The 12,442-nt window shown below is 35.5% G+C and overlaps 2 protein-coding genes across 2 annotated transcripts; both read left to right on the top strand.

Annotated features, from left to right (window-relative positions):
- The first annotated feature begins 1,897 nt into the window (after positions 1 to 1,897).
- LOC102664583 (uncharacterized) lies at positions 1,898 to 4,866 on the top strand. The gene is made up of 4 exons (XM_014765702.3): positions 1,898 to 2,124; positions 2,928 to 3,033; positions 3,105 to 3,162; positions 3,244 to 4,866. Exons 3-4 carry the CDS (start codon positions 3,145 to 3,147, stop codon positions 4,720 to 4,722), a joined length of 1,497 nt encoding a protein of 498 aa, XP_014621188.3. The 5' UTR covers positions 1,898 to 2,124; positions 2,928 to 3,033; positions 3,105 to 3,144; the 3' UTR covers positions 4,723 to 4,866.
- A 378-nt stretch (positions 4,867 to 5,244) lies between these two features.
- On the top strand, positions 5,245 to 10,373 carry LOC100787955 (uncharacterized). The gene is made up of 4 exons (XM_003541337.5): positions 5,245 to 6,283; positions 6,511 to 8,380; positions 9,100 to 9,259; positions 9,489 to 10,373. The coding sequence occupies exons 2-4, from the start codon at positions 6,596 to 6,598 to the stop codon at positions 10,244 to 10,246; spliced, it is 2,703 nt and encodes a 900-aa protein (XP_003541385.3). The 5' UTR covers positions 5,245 to 6,283; positions 6,511 to 6,595; the 3' UTR covers positions 10,247 to 10,373.
- Positions 10,374 to 12,442: the final 2,069 nt, after the last annotated feature.

Genomic DNA, 12,442 nt, shown 5'->3' on the forward strand with positions numbered 1-12,442 from the left:
AATAAAGATGTTAGGATAATTTTATTTGCTCACATATTTTAATTGACGTTAATGTCATTAAAAGGATAAAAGTAATGTAAAAAAGAGAGATGGGTGCAATTTAATAAAAGAACAGAAAAAATAACAAAGATGTTAGGATAATTTTGTTTGTTCACATGTAAAGAAGAAAAAAAAAATATCACGTGCAATTTAGGAAAAAAGTATAATTTATTCAAAAATATATTTAAAATGAGGACATATTTTTGTTCAAATTTTACACGGTTGAGGAGGAACTGTCACGTGCCGTTTGGCGCCAAATTCAGTGTCCCCATTCTGTGTTCTTCCTTCCGACTGCGAGTAGCATTTGTGTTGCAGAGCGAGCGATTGCAATGAAGAAAAGCAAAAATCCCCAAATTGACCCCAACCTTCCGTTTACCAGTACCCTAACTCGACCACCACCATTCCATGCACCTCCAAATTCCCTAACCAAAGGTTTCTTTCTTCTCTCTTTTCACATTTTCAGATTCGTCGTTTATCGTTCGTTTTTAACTCTCACACTATACGATTGCAATCAATACCTAACGATTTGTTCTTTCTGAGCGATGCGTTTTGCTCCACATTCTCATGGTTCTGTGTTGTAGAAAGTTTTGCTATCTCATCTTTGCTTGCACATTGTCATAACAATAGTTAGAATTAAATAACTTGATTTTTTTTAGCGGTTGACCTAGGATTTGGATTCTGGTGCAGATACAGGTCCAAAAACTTCTGAGTTTGCTTTCTTTAAGAAATTGAAGAAGGATGCAAGCGCCGGATTTCGTTCACGCCCAATGCAAAAGGATTCTCGCCTGTCATCTAAGAAGCCTGAATCCAGTGGCTATTCCAGGGGTTGGTTGAATTTCAATTTCAAAGTAAATGAAATTTTGTGTATGTTACTGTTTTAGGTAACTTTTGCTACAATAAATTTTTCATTCTTGACTTAACTACTTGGAATGAAATTCTTAGCAATAGAATTTGAATTTGTGTATTATACATCTTCACACATGCAATGGTATAACATTGTCAACTAATCCGAATTAATCCTTAATGACTTAAGGTCATTACTTTAAAATATAGTAGATTTATCATGTATGACGATTTGTGATTGAATAACCTTGTAAAATAAATTTACACAAAAATGCTTATATTATTTATTCAGAATTTCCAGAAATATTTATGAAAAATATTTGGTAATTGTCTAACTTTTTTAGAAATAACATATTTACTGTCAATTGTTATGAAAAAGTTTTATTTTCATTTATAAAGGTGGAAAAGTTTTGTTTCTACTCATTTATAAATTAGCATTATTAGGAATTCTTTATCCTCAAAAGGAAATTTTCTTCTCTTTTATAAAACATAAGAAATTTTTATTCTCCTATCACTTTTCTTACCATGTTAAATTATTCCTTATATTAAAGCCACCTTAATTTAATTAGGTTGGGGACTTTCTTATTTCTGTATAAGGAATTGAATAAATTTTCCTTTCCCTTACTACTCTGAAAATTGAATATTTCCCCCCTGGTTTGAAGACAAAGACATTGTACATGTGCCATCTTCTGTTACAACAGAATAGTCATCGCATTTATTTAAGATTTAAATATATTTTTTATATTTGCAAAAAAAAAATATTTTTGGTTCTTATAAATATATTAAATTTCAGTTTTAATCTCTTTAAAATTTGTTTAGGTTTGTGTGCCTTTATTTTTTTTAGATTAGTAGTACTTTTGATCTCTGTCATTGTCATTGATCTGTTAAACAATGATGCTTCACTAAACAATGGGTTGCGAATTCATTTTACATGTTTGTAGTTAATAGGTTATAGGTCTATAATAACAACCGTCACCAAAAGTGTTCACTGTTCACTTTTAAAGTACAACGCACATAAACTAAAACTCTAATTTTGGAGGAACTAAAATCAAAATCTATAATTTATATAGATTAAAAACATATTTTCATATTTTAATCTTTTATCTTATGTATATGCAGAGAAGAATGGTGATATCAGGGTTGGCATCAAGGGTGACACCTCTTCAAGGATCATTGAGCACGTATCAACTGTAAGGACAGACTCATTTTTCTCACCTTCTGTTGAAGCTTGGAATAAATCAGGTGCGTATTAGAGGAAAATTACACAATATTCTAGCCACAGCGAAACACTGATGCTTAGGATCATGATGTTCACAATCACAATAAATAGGAAAGGTGATACTTGTGATTGGTGAAGAAATGTTTTTGTTCTGGAAAACTTTGCTTCGTTCCCCTCATAATATCAAATCTCTATTCCTATTCACTCGTATTCGCTTGCTAAGCTAACATCATGTGTCATTTTTATTTTTCTAATTGGCACATGTTTAAAATACAAAGATTACCAGTCTATCAGGTGAATCGGGTGGACTTTAGCCATTATGTACACCAAAAAAAGTTGAAACGTTGGGAACTAGTATTTTTTCTCCCACTATAATTTCAGTTTTTAATTTCCTGCTAAAAAACAAGCTTGTATTCAAAGATCTTTTTCTCCGTGGTAAATGCTGGCTTGTACTCAATCAGCAACACACCAAAAAACTCTCGAGATTATAGTGACACCTTAAAACCCCAGCGAAAATTTTCACATGAAGGTTTGTTTGATTTTCTTCATTTAGATTGCTTGGGTACAACGGATTTGCAGGGGGGAATGATGCATAGGACAGTTTGAACATTTATGGTTTATATTACTGGTCATCCAATGGGGGTAAGTCAAACCTTTATTGGGTGCCACTGATTTGTTAATTAACCTTCCGAGGGTCAAATTTATTATTGTAAGAAAAATGTATGTAATGTAACTGGAGACGTGCAATTTACTCCTCATATTTGAGAATGTTTTGACACTTGACACAGCCTGTGTAAAACAATTACTTTGTATCAAAAATCTTCAGGAAACCTGCATGTGCATGGAGAAGTTTTTGCAAGAAAGAGACAAAAATTACAACAGTGTGTCGCAGATGCCTTATTTACAGACACAGAGAAGCTCTGTTCAAAAGGGTTAGGCACAGTTTTGATATTAATATTAATTGTCCTTGCCCTTTATCATGAATGTAATAGGAATTTTTCAGGCACGATATTATTTCCAGGCTCCTCAGTCGGCTGTTCCCTATGGGCACTGAGGCAAATGTATGTTGTTTTAGCCATTTCTCAGGTTATAAAATCTTCCAGTGACTTGCATTCGTTAACAAAAGTGATTTTTTATGCCAGAAATATGTGGATACACATCCAGGAAAATTAGGGAATGCTACAAGATATGATTTACCCGATTCTCAAGAGACAGATGATCAATTTAAGGAGCACTATCAGATACCTAAAAGGAAACTTCTTGAACTAGAATCAAGTCCATACTTAAGCAATGATATGCCGTCTCCTATGTTTCTCAGATTAGATGAGAGAATTAATCTGCACTCGGAGTTTCCAACCAATCATTCTCACAATTTTCCACCTCTTTACAGTATAACAGAACCTGAGTGCAAACTAAGTGCAACTCCAAGTTTCAGTGCCACAGCCAAGAGTGGTGTAACTCTTGAATCTCTGTTTAGCAAAGCAGCAAATGCTACCAGATATGGTTTACATGATTCTCAGGAGTTAGATGTTCAATTTGCAGAACACCATCTGATACCTAAGAGGAAACTTCTTGAACATGAATCAAGTTCATCCTTCAGTGATCATTTGTTGTCTCCTGTGTTTCTCCAATCAGTTGAGATAATGAATCCACATGTTGACTTTCCAACTTATCCACTCAAGTTTCAACCTCTGTTCAGTATGACAGAAGCTAAAAGCAATTTCGGTGGAATTCCAAGTTTCATTGACAAGGGTTATGTAACTCGAGAATTTCTGAGTAATAATCAAGAGCATGAAATCCTTGCACTGAATCATTTCAAAGAGCTGGGGAAACTTGAGAGTGAGTCGTTTCCTCTTATGGAGAATTTTTTTGACTATACTACAGATGAGACAAGTTTGCCTATCACTTGTAAGTATACAAAGCCAAATATAGCCCCTGAATTACCAATTTTAGGCTACGGTGAAGAGCAGATACTAAATAATACATTAGATGAATACCACGTTAGTCCTTCATCCTTGCTACTTGACAAGCCACAGGTCTTCAATTCAATATTGGATTCTGGTTTCTTAAGATGTCAAGAATTCAAGTTTGGAAATTATGTCTATGAAGACATGGACACAAATTTTAACCCGACAGCATTGTCCTTGTCACACAATAAACACTACTTAAATGTGTCTGAAAATTACAAGAATGGCATTTCATGTGTGCAAGACAGCGTGTTCCTTTCACCATACCAGCATTGGGTTGGAAGGACAGTTTCCGGTGCCTACCATCATCGTCCTAATCCGGAAACCTGGCTACCATCTTCACCAGATGAATGTCAGAGGTGCTTATCCCTAACTAGTTCCCATTTAAATCACCAAAGTTCAAATTCGAGAACTTTCCAATTACCGCAAAGGGAAAGTATGTCTTCTCTTTTTCATATTAATGATAATTACAAGCCAGAAATGGATGGTGAAAATCACAGTGTAATGCCTTACCATTTTAGGGAAGGCTTGATTGAAATGTATAACTCATCTTTTCTTCATATGTCCATGCAAAGAAACAGTGGATGCCCATTTCCTTTGGATGGCTGCAACTATGTCAACGAACAAGAGAAAACGCAGAAGCTGTTCCTCTAGAGTCTAACAGTCTAAAATGTTTGATCAAACGTAACCCTGCGGATATTTCTGGTTAATTTTGGACTGAGATACAAAAAGACATGTCCATCAACTGTTACCTTTTGGTGGAAATTAATATTGTTACTGTGATGGGATCTTTGGTAATTTGGAGCATTATCAGGACTCTGTCTATACTTTAAATTGCACCAGTATCTAAAGTAACTATATAATTTTGACATATCAAAAACTAACTTTCCCGTGATTCCCCAGAAAAAGTTAGTACGATTTTTTTGGCATTTATCATGTAAGAGTAATGCTAAACATCATGAATTGAATTTCAAGAATGCATATGTTAAAAATATTGAAAGGGTGCAACTAATTTGCGTAGCTCACATTTATAACCAATTTACCCGCTTCTATCATTTACCAAAGGAGTTACTCTCGTAAGCATTTGCATAAATCCTTACGTTAAGCAAACAACAAACTTGAATTAAAAATTATATCTAACTTGTTTCTCGGATTCTTTGGAGTGGTCTTCATGCTACTCCAGATTTCAATTTGGTTACGCTCTTCTGCACTACTTTATGGTGTTGGTGGTGTTTGAAGGCCTACATCAACGTCCCTAACCGCGCACCCCACGGCACCGTGTGGGGGAATGTATGGGGCACATGATACTATCGTTGTTTGCTTTTCTAATTTTCCATAAAGTCCACATTATAAGTGAGATTTAGATTTTGTTTTGTTTTGCTTGCTATATTGTATTTAAAGGGTCATTTTCAGTTGCATGTGCAACTTGTACGTCACTCATAAATAGAAAACGATATCTGACCCATTCGGTATTTTTTTTTTTTTTTTACCCAAGATTAAAGGCTAACCTATGATACAAATTTTTGTTTTCACTCGCTTATAAATCCTAAAGTTTTCTGTACCCTCTGTCGCATTAAAGGTGAGATCAAACAAATAATTATTATGAAACCAACCTAACAGAATGTAGAAAATTTTGGGGGACTCAACCGATATGTGGCTTTTCCCCCCGTTTTATTGTTTGTATGCTTTTCATGTTATTTTACTCCTTTAAAGCAATGTCCTTTAAAAGAATCTCCTTTCCATATGATACTATCTATTTGGTAATCACTCAATTTTAAAAATTGCAAGATAACATCTCAAAGATTCCCTGCTATTGAGTCAAGTAACTAACCTTGTAAAGTTGATTCAAAAATGAAATATTACTTCAAGAGTTCTTTTATTCTTTATATCAAGTAATGAATACTTATGCTATCTTTCCTTACCAACTTTATTGGGTCAAGATTTGGAAGAATGAATTATTTTTATCAAATTGGGATTTCATAGTTATTTGCCTATATATAAGTGTAACAACTTGCCTGTTTTGTTAGACGACTTAATTTTGTCATCAAACATGACCAATTGAATATGTGATTCAAATTCCATCGGAAAAAAGTTGAGAATTCATTTGTACTAAATGAGATAATTAAATCAATAGTAGTTTGATGAGAGCATTTCACAAAGAGAGTGGATGGCGGACATGGTACAGAACTAATCAAAGGCAGGGACAAAGAAAGAGGTAGGACATCATGCCCACCCTTTTCTTTTTCTTTTTTTTTTTTTTGGATATACACTTATCTCTCTCCCTTTTCCTGGTGATCTTTGTGGAGGTTTCTCTAAATTGTCTTTAGTTTTTGTTTCTTTCCTAGTTGTGTGGAATAGTTGCACTTTAAGATTTCTACAATTGAAGTGTTTCTCTTCTATTATCTTATTCTTTCCCAAATGTTGTGCCTATTTGTCTTGCAGCTTCATCATCATTTTCAACAAATCAATATGATGGTGGTGATGGGATAGAGAATAAGCCAGAAAAGTAAATGGAGCACCCATCAAGATGCAGATGCTCATAGACAAAGAGATGTCCAAAAAAAAAGACTCCAAGCACACCCTACCAAATGTAGTAGCAAAACTAATGGGGCTTGAGGCCCTTCCAAGGGGAGAGCCTCATTTATCTATGGAAAGAAGCCACAGAAGAGACTATTCTCAACAAATGTATGGTCCTGTAGGCTTACCATTCAAGCATTGGCAACAGGAAGATAGGTTTATGGATAGGGAAATGCTTCATGAAGTTCATCCAAGCACAGAACAGGTTGCTTACAAAGATATGTATGAAATATGGCAGCAATCTCAGAGAGCAAGCCATGACAGAGGAAAGTGGAGTGAAGATGTTGATGAGAAAAGAATGGCTCTGATTCGACAGAAATTCATGGAAGCAAAACGTCTGTCAACCGATGAGAGACTGCACCAATCTGAACAATTTAAAGATGCCTTGGAAGTTTTAAGCTCCAATAGTGATCTCTTGATCAGGTTATTGGATTCTCAAAATGTTTCTGATTTATACTCAACTTCACCTAATGAGACAAAGCGCATTACTCTTATTAAACCTTTGAAGATGGTTGACAACGACAAATCTGCCAGAAAGGAGAAAACGAATAATAGACCGATTAAGAAACCATCTAGTGTTGATCAAGCAAATCCTGGAAACTCTCCAGATAGTCAGAAAGTTGATGAATCTCCGGTCCGAACCACTCGAATAGTGTTACTAAAGCCAAGCCCAGGGAGGACACCTGAGCAAAAGGCTGTTGTTTCTCCAACAACTTCGCTGAATCTGAAAAGCAGAAATTTCCATCATGGACCTGAATATGATGATGTACTAGAATCCATTAGAGTGGCAAATGAGATCACACAGCAAATGCATAAAGGCCCGAGGAGCTATCAAAAGGATAAAACTCTGTATTCCTCAGTGTTTTCCAATGGCTATTCTGATGATGAGAGTTCATTCAACAAATCATATCATGAGTATGCATCTGCGAATTTCAGTGATTTTGAAGCTACGTCAATGTCACCATTGCCAAGGCTTTCGTGGGATTACAATTACATCAATGGCTATGGCAGCCCTTATTCTACAATGTCCTTGGGCCGTGTGCCATGCTCTCCCGAGTCATCGGTGTGCAGAGAGGCAAAGAAAAGACTTTCTGAAAGATGGACTATGATGACATCAGATAATAAGGGTCATCAAGAACAAAGGCAAGCAAGGAAAAGCTCTACCTTGGGTGAGATGCTTTCTCTTACCCACAAAAAGAAATCTGTAACATCTGAGGTTGAGAGTATCAATGAGGACCAAGAACCTGGCAAATCTGTTTCTTGTAGTCATTCTTTCAATGCAGAAATAAGCATTGAGGGTTCTCCTAAAAATCTCCCCAGGTCAAATTCTGTGCCTGCATCTTCTACTGTATATGAAAATGGCCTCACAGTTAAAGTAAATGATCATAAGAATACTGGCAAAGCACAAGGCTCCAAGGAGCAGAAAAAGCCTAAGAGTATGAGATCATCTTTTAAAGGGAAAGTTGCTACTTTCTTGTTCTCAAGGAGTAAGAAATCAACCAAGGAAAAACCAAGTTCATCTCAATCTAAAGATGCATCCCAATCTACTTCCACTGTCACTGCAACATTAGTTCTTCCAGCAAATTCACCTGGAGTCCTTAGGGGTGATGTGTCTCAAAGCATCAATGTGGATGGTTTTGAAGAGTGTTCTCTTGCAGCGCTATGTGAATCATCAGGGAAAAATTCAACAGATTCAGTCTCTAACGGACATGAAGAAGACATGATTACACTAGAGGTAATGCTTACTATTCTGCAAATTTCATCATATTTTCTTATATTTCATAATGAATTCTTCGCCGATGAAAATTTAGGATATGTTTCGAATTTTTAAAGGGAATCGAGAGGAATGAAAAGAAAAGTCTAGGGAAAGGAAACATTCAGAAAGCATATAGGAAACTACAACATTAGTATTCATAGCCTTTTGTGAACTTCGCATGTTAGTGGATATTAAAGCTAATTGTTGTTTTAACCTTTATTTATTATGGGCATTGTCGGATAACACCCAAAAAGCAGTCCTTAATTATAAGATAAGATATTGAGTATTACTTTATGATCAAAGGAATTTTTGTGGCTTCTCTAACTAATGAAATTATTATATCAAATGTTCTCTTGCTGCACAGATATTTTAGCCTTTTAGGCACTAGGTTTCGGTATTGCACGATAAGAGAATTGGATGATTATGGTGGCAAGTTTTGTGTAGGGAAACTAATTTTCCTCTTAAATTGTTGGGATTCATATGCGTTGGAATGGTGAAAAAAATGAAATAGCAGACACCGAAATTGTTGTGATTAAAAGGCTTGGGTACTTGTTGATAATCAATTGAAGTATTTTGTTTTTTAGTCAGACTAGACCACGACCTCTTCGATTACCTCTTATCAAGATGAGATTATTGAATGCATGTATCCTAGTACCATTTATAAATAAATGAAATCCTTGATTTGTTTGTTTTCACAGCCTGGATTGACTATGCCAAGGCCCATGGTGCCAGAGATTCATTCAAGCGAAAACCCAGATCAGCCAAGTCCAATCTCAGTGTTACAACCTCCATTTGAAGATTATAATAATAATAATGCATCACATGAGTCCTTGAACTGTATGAAGAGTGGTGACCAGGGTAATTTGTTTCTTTGTGTTTTTTTTTCTGTATACAATGATAGCACTGAGGTTCGAACTATAACCTCACGCATATTACACCAACCTCCCACCACCAGGTTGACCCTAGTGATTCAGTTTAAGTTCTTATTTGATATATATATAAACATATATTATAGAGCTTATTTTAAATCTCAATTACTACTGTTTCATTATTAGCTGATCAGTGCCATTTGTTTCTACATGTATAGGGTCACAGGTGCCACTGAAGTCCAATTTAATTGACAAATCACCACCTATAGAATCAATAGCTAGGACCCTATCATGGGATGGTTCTAGTGCAGAAGTGGCAAGTTCCTATGCATTAAAACCCTTAATGGTTTCTTCCTTGGACTCCAAGGTAGAGGATCAAGAGTGGCTTCTCTTGGTCCACAAACTACTATCAGCAGCTGGACTTGATGATCAACACCAACATGACTCATCTTACACTAGATGGCATTCCCTTGAGAGCCCATTGGACCCATCACTGAGGGACGCATTATACGCCAATCTAAATGAGAAGGAGCCTCAGCCAATTATGCATGAGCGCAGAAGAAGGAAGATGAGATCAAACCACAAACTTGTGTTTGACTATGTCAATGCTGCACTATTGGAACTTGTTGGTTATGGGTCAGAAAAGTGCTTAAAGAGAAGTAAGAGCCACTACAGGGTCCAAGTCCAAGAGGGTGCATCAGCAGCAGCATCTCCCTTATTGGTGGACCACATTGTGGCCCAAATGAAGGAATTAATAGCAAGTGGGGTGAGGTGTGAGTGGGAAAATGGTGGGGCCAGCACCAGCCTGGTGGTAGAAAATGTTGTCAGAAAAGAGGTTGTGCAAATAGGGTGGGTTGAGCTTATGGAATTGGAGATTGATATTTTGGGGAAGGAGATTGAAGGGGACTTGATTCAAGAGCTTGTGGAGAATGCAGTGGTTGATTTGACAGGCAGGGCCTCTGAGTCCCTCTCTTGAACCTTTCTGCTTTGATTCTTAAATTAAATAAATATTATTGTTGTTGTTGCATTTGATCATTCACACTACCCTACATACCTAATTTATTAAATTCTATGCTACCAAATAAATTTGTAGTTATTTGACATTGATGACTTTGAATTTTATATACATAATTACCTAAACAAAGGATATAAAGAATCATACTAGTTACAAAGAACATTAATATATAACATTGTCACAACTCACTAGTCACTATCTGTCTGTGTTGGTACAAGTTTAGCCATAACTGTGACGCTCTAACTGTACCATCGGTACAGTTGGTATAATGCATGCATGATGCATCCACCGGAATCACAATCTTGAGTTCATGGTGAAGCGTGGACTAATTGGAATCACAAGTCACAGCACACGATGAATTCACTGTAGTATCATCATGTTCACGATTCTTATAGAAAACTATAAAATAAACCATTGATCAGAGCATATTATATTCCCCGTCTCTAAATCAATTCATGCAATCCTTCTTGGGATTGGAGATAGTAAGTAGTTTAACTAGTTTTATCAGAATGATATATGTTGACTCGTTTTTTTCTCCAGCTAGAACTCAATATGAGATTCTCTTACCACACATGGAGTGTAGATTAAGTTTGTGGTCCAAGAAATAAACGCTTCAGATGCTGGCACAAATTTATTTTTGGACAAGTAATATATCAGGGCAAAAAGAAAGTATTACAATTGTTTTTTATGTATAAACGAAGTGCAAACTCAGCCATAACTCCATTAAAAAAAAACCTTGAAAATATTCATACGATATAATTAATTATAGTTTTATATACAATGAAGACATAGAGATGGTGAATGTAATATACAATTAAGACATAGAGATGGTGAATGTAAGTCCTATTGAATGTAAGTAAGAACTCGAATTTAAGATATCTCGTTAAACTAAAACAATTATGTATTAGTTGATTCAAGTGTTTGGTGATTTAATGAATCAATTTATGTTTTTAGTAAGTATTCTGAGTTCTTAAACTTTTTCTTGTCTTGAATTGAGAAATCATCCTCTTCCTCTAAATTTTTCATTTACCAAAAAGAGGTGGTCAACTGGGTCAATTTGTCTACGTAAATCGTGGAAAGATTCTTAAACACATGACCTGAGCCATGAGGGGTACTACTCTTTGCAATCTGAAGGTGTTGAAGCCTGAAAGTTGAACAAGGGGACAAAGACAAACACTTTTTTCAAGTGGATAAAAGGGGTAAGAATATTCCTCAATGCCCATTCGATGTGAAAATTCTAACTAAACTAAAAGACAAAGTATGGTATCTACAACTTAAAAGTTGAGGCACGATTTAAGACTCAAGAGTCCCGTGACAGCACCGTGGACGACGTTCCACGAGACAGCCTTCCAAAATTATTAAGATCGGTGACTCCAGTTTGGTAGAGAACAATTTTTCATCACTTGTCATTTTCTATCAAAAACAGAAACGGAAGAGAAAGAGTGTTGTGATACGTACTGTGTAGAGAAGAAGCTTATGCTTTTGTTTATTCTTCCCTTTTAAAAATTGTTGTTCTACGGGAACATGTTCAATTCAACAACGGTTTGTCATGGTCGATTCAGCCAAAATATTAACATACGAACTCACCTAATCCAATTATCAACATAGTCCTGCAGTAGACAGAAACGGTCACATGGATAATTTCCAATGCATCCAATTGTGAAAAATATTACAGTGGAACTTCCCTTTATCTAACTAAATAAAAACTCAAAACTCTTCAATGTAAAGCAAAATTAGTACAAATCAAGTGCTAATAATGACAGCACATCCTTTTACCATCCAGAAACATGTACCTACCACTTGTCATATGTGACTTCAAACTGCTCGAGTCTGTACTAGTACAATTAATTATTCTAAAATTAACTTTTGAAATAAAATAAGAAAAGAAACTATTAAGTGCTACGGCAAATAAGTACAGCAAGAATACTGGAAATTTTGCCCTCCGACTTCACCAGATGAGTTGTATTAGAGTCATTAAATAATTAAGTTCTCAAAGAAATTCACTTTCTACACTGCAATATATAAAACACCAATGAAGCTTATTCAAAATATTTGTTCTTGAGAAAAACAAAAAAATTGAATCGCAACACATGCAAGACGTGTGTTTCACGTGTTCCATATCCTACCTATGTAGCTGGATGCGTAGCCATAGAGCAA

The sequence above is a fragment of the Glycine max genome, chromosome 13 (genome assembly GCF_000004515.6).
Source record: "Glycine max cultivar Williams 82 chromosome 13, Glycine_max_v4.0, whole genome shotgun sequence".
Taxonomy (NCBI): domain Eukaryota; kingdom Viridiplantae; phylum Streptophyta; class Magnoliopsida; order Fabales; family Fabaceae; genus Glycine; species Glycine max.

Bases quoted from the DNA above. Each gene is read 5' to 3' on its own strand.
- LOC100787955 (XM_003541337.5), top strand. From the start codon at position 6,596: ATGCAGATGCTCATAGACAAAGAGATGTCCAAAAAAAAAGACTCCAAG. The intron at 8,381-9,099 runs GTAATGCTTACT...TTGTTTTCACAG, and splicing joins AAGACATGATTACACTAGAG to CCTGGATTGACTATGCCAAG. The intron at 9,260-9,488 runs GTAATTTGTTTC...CTACATGTATAG, and splicing joins TATGAAGAGTGGTGACCAGG to GGTCACAGGTGCCACTGAAG.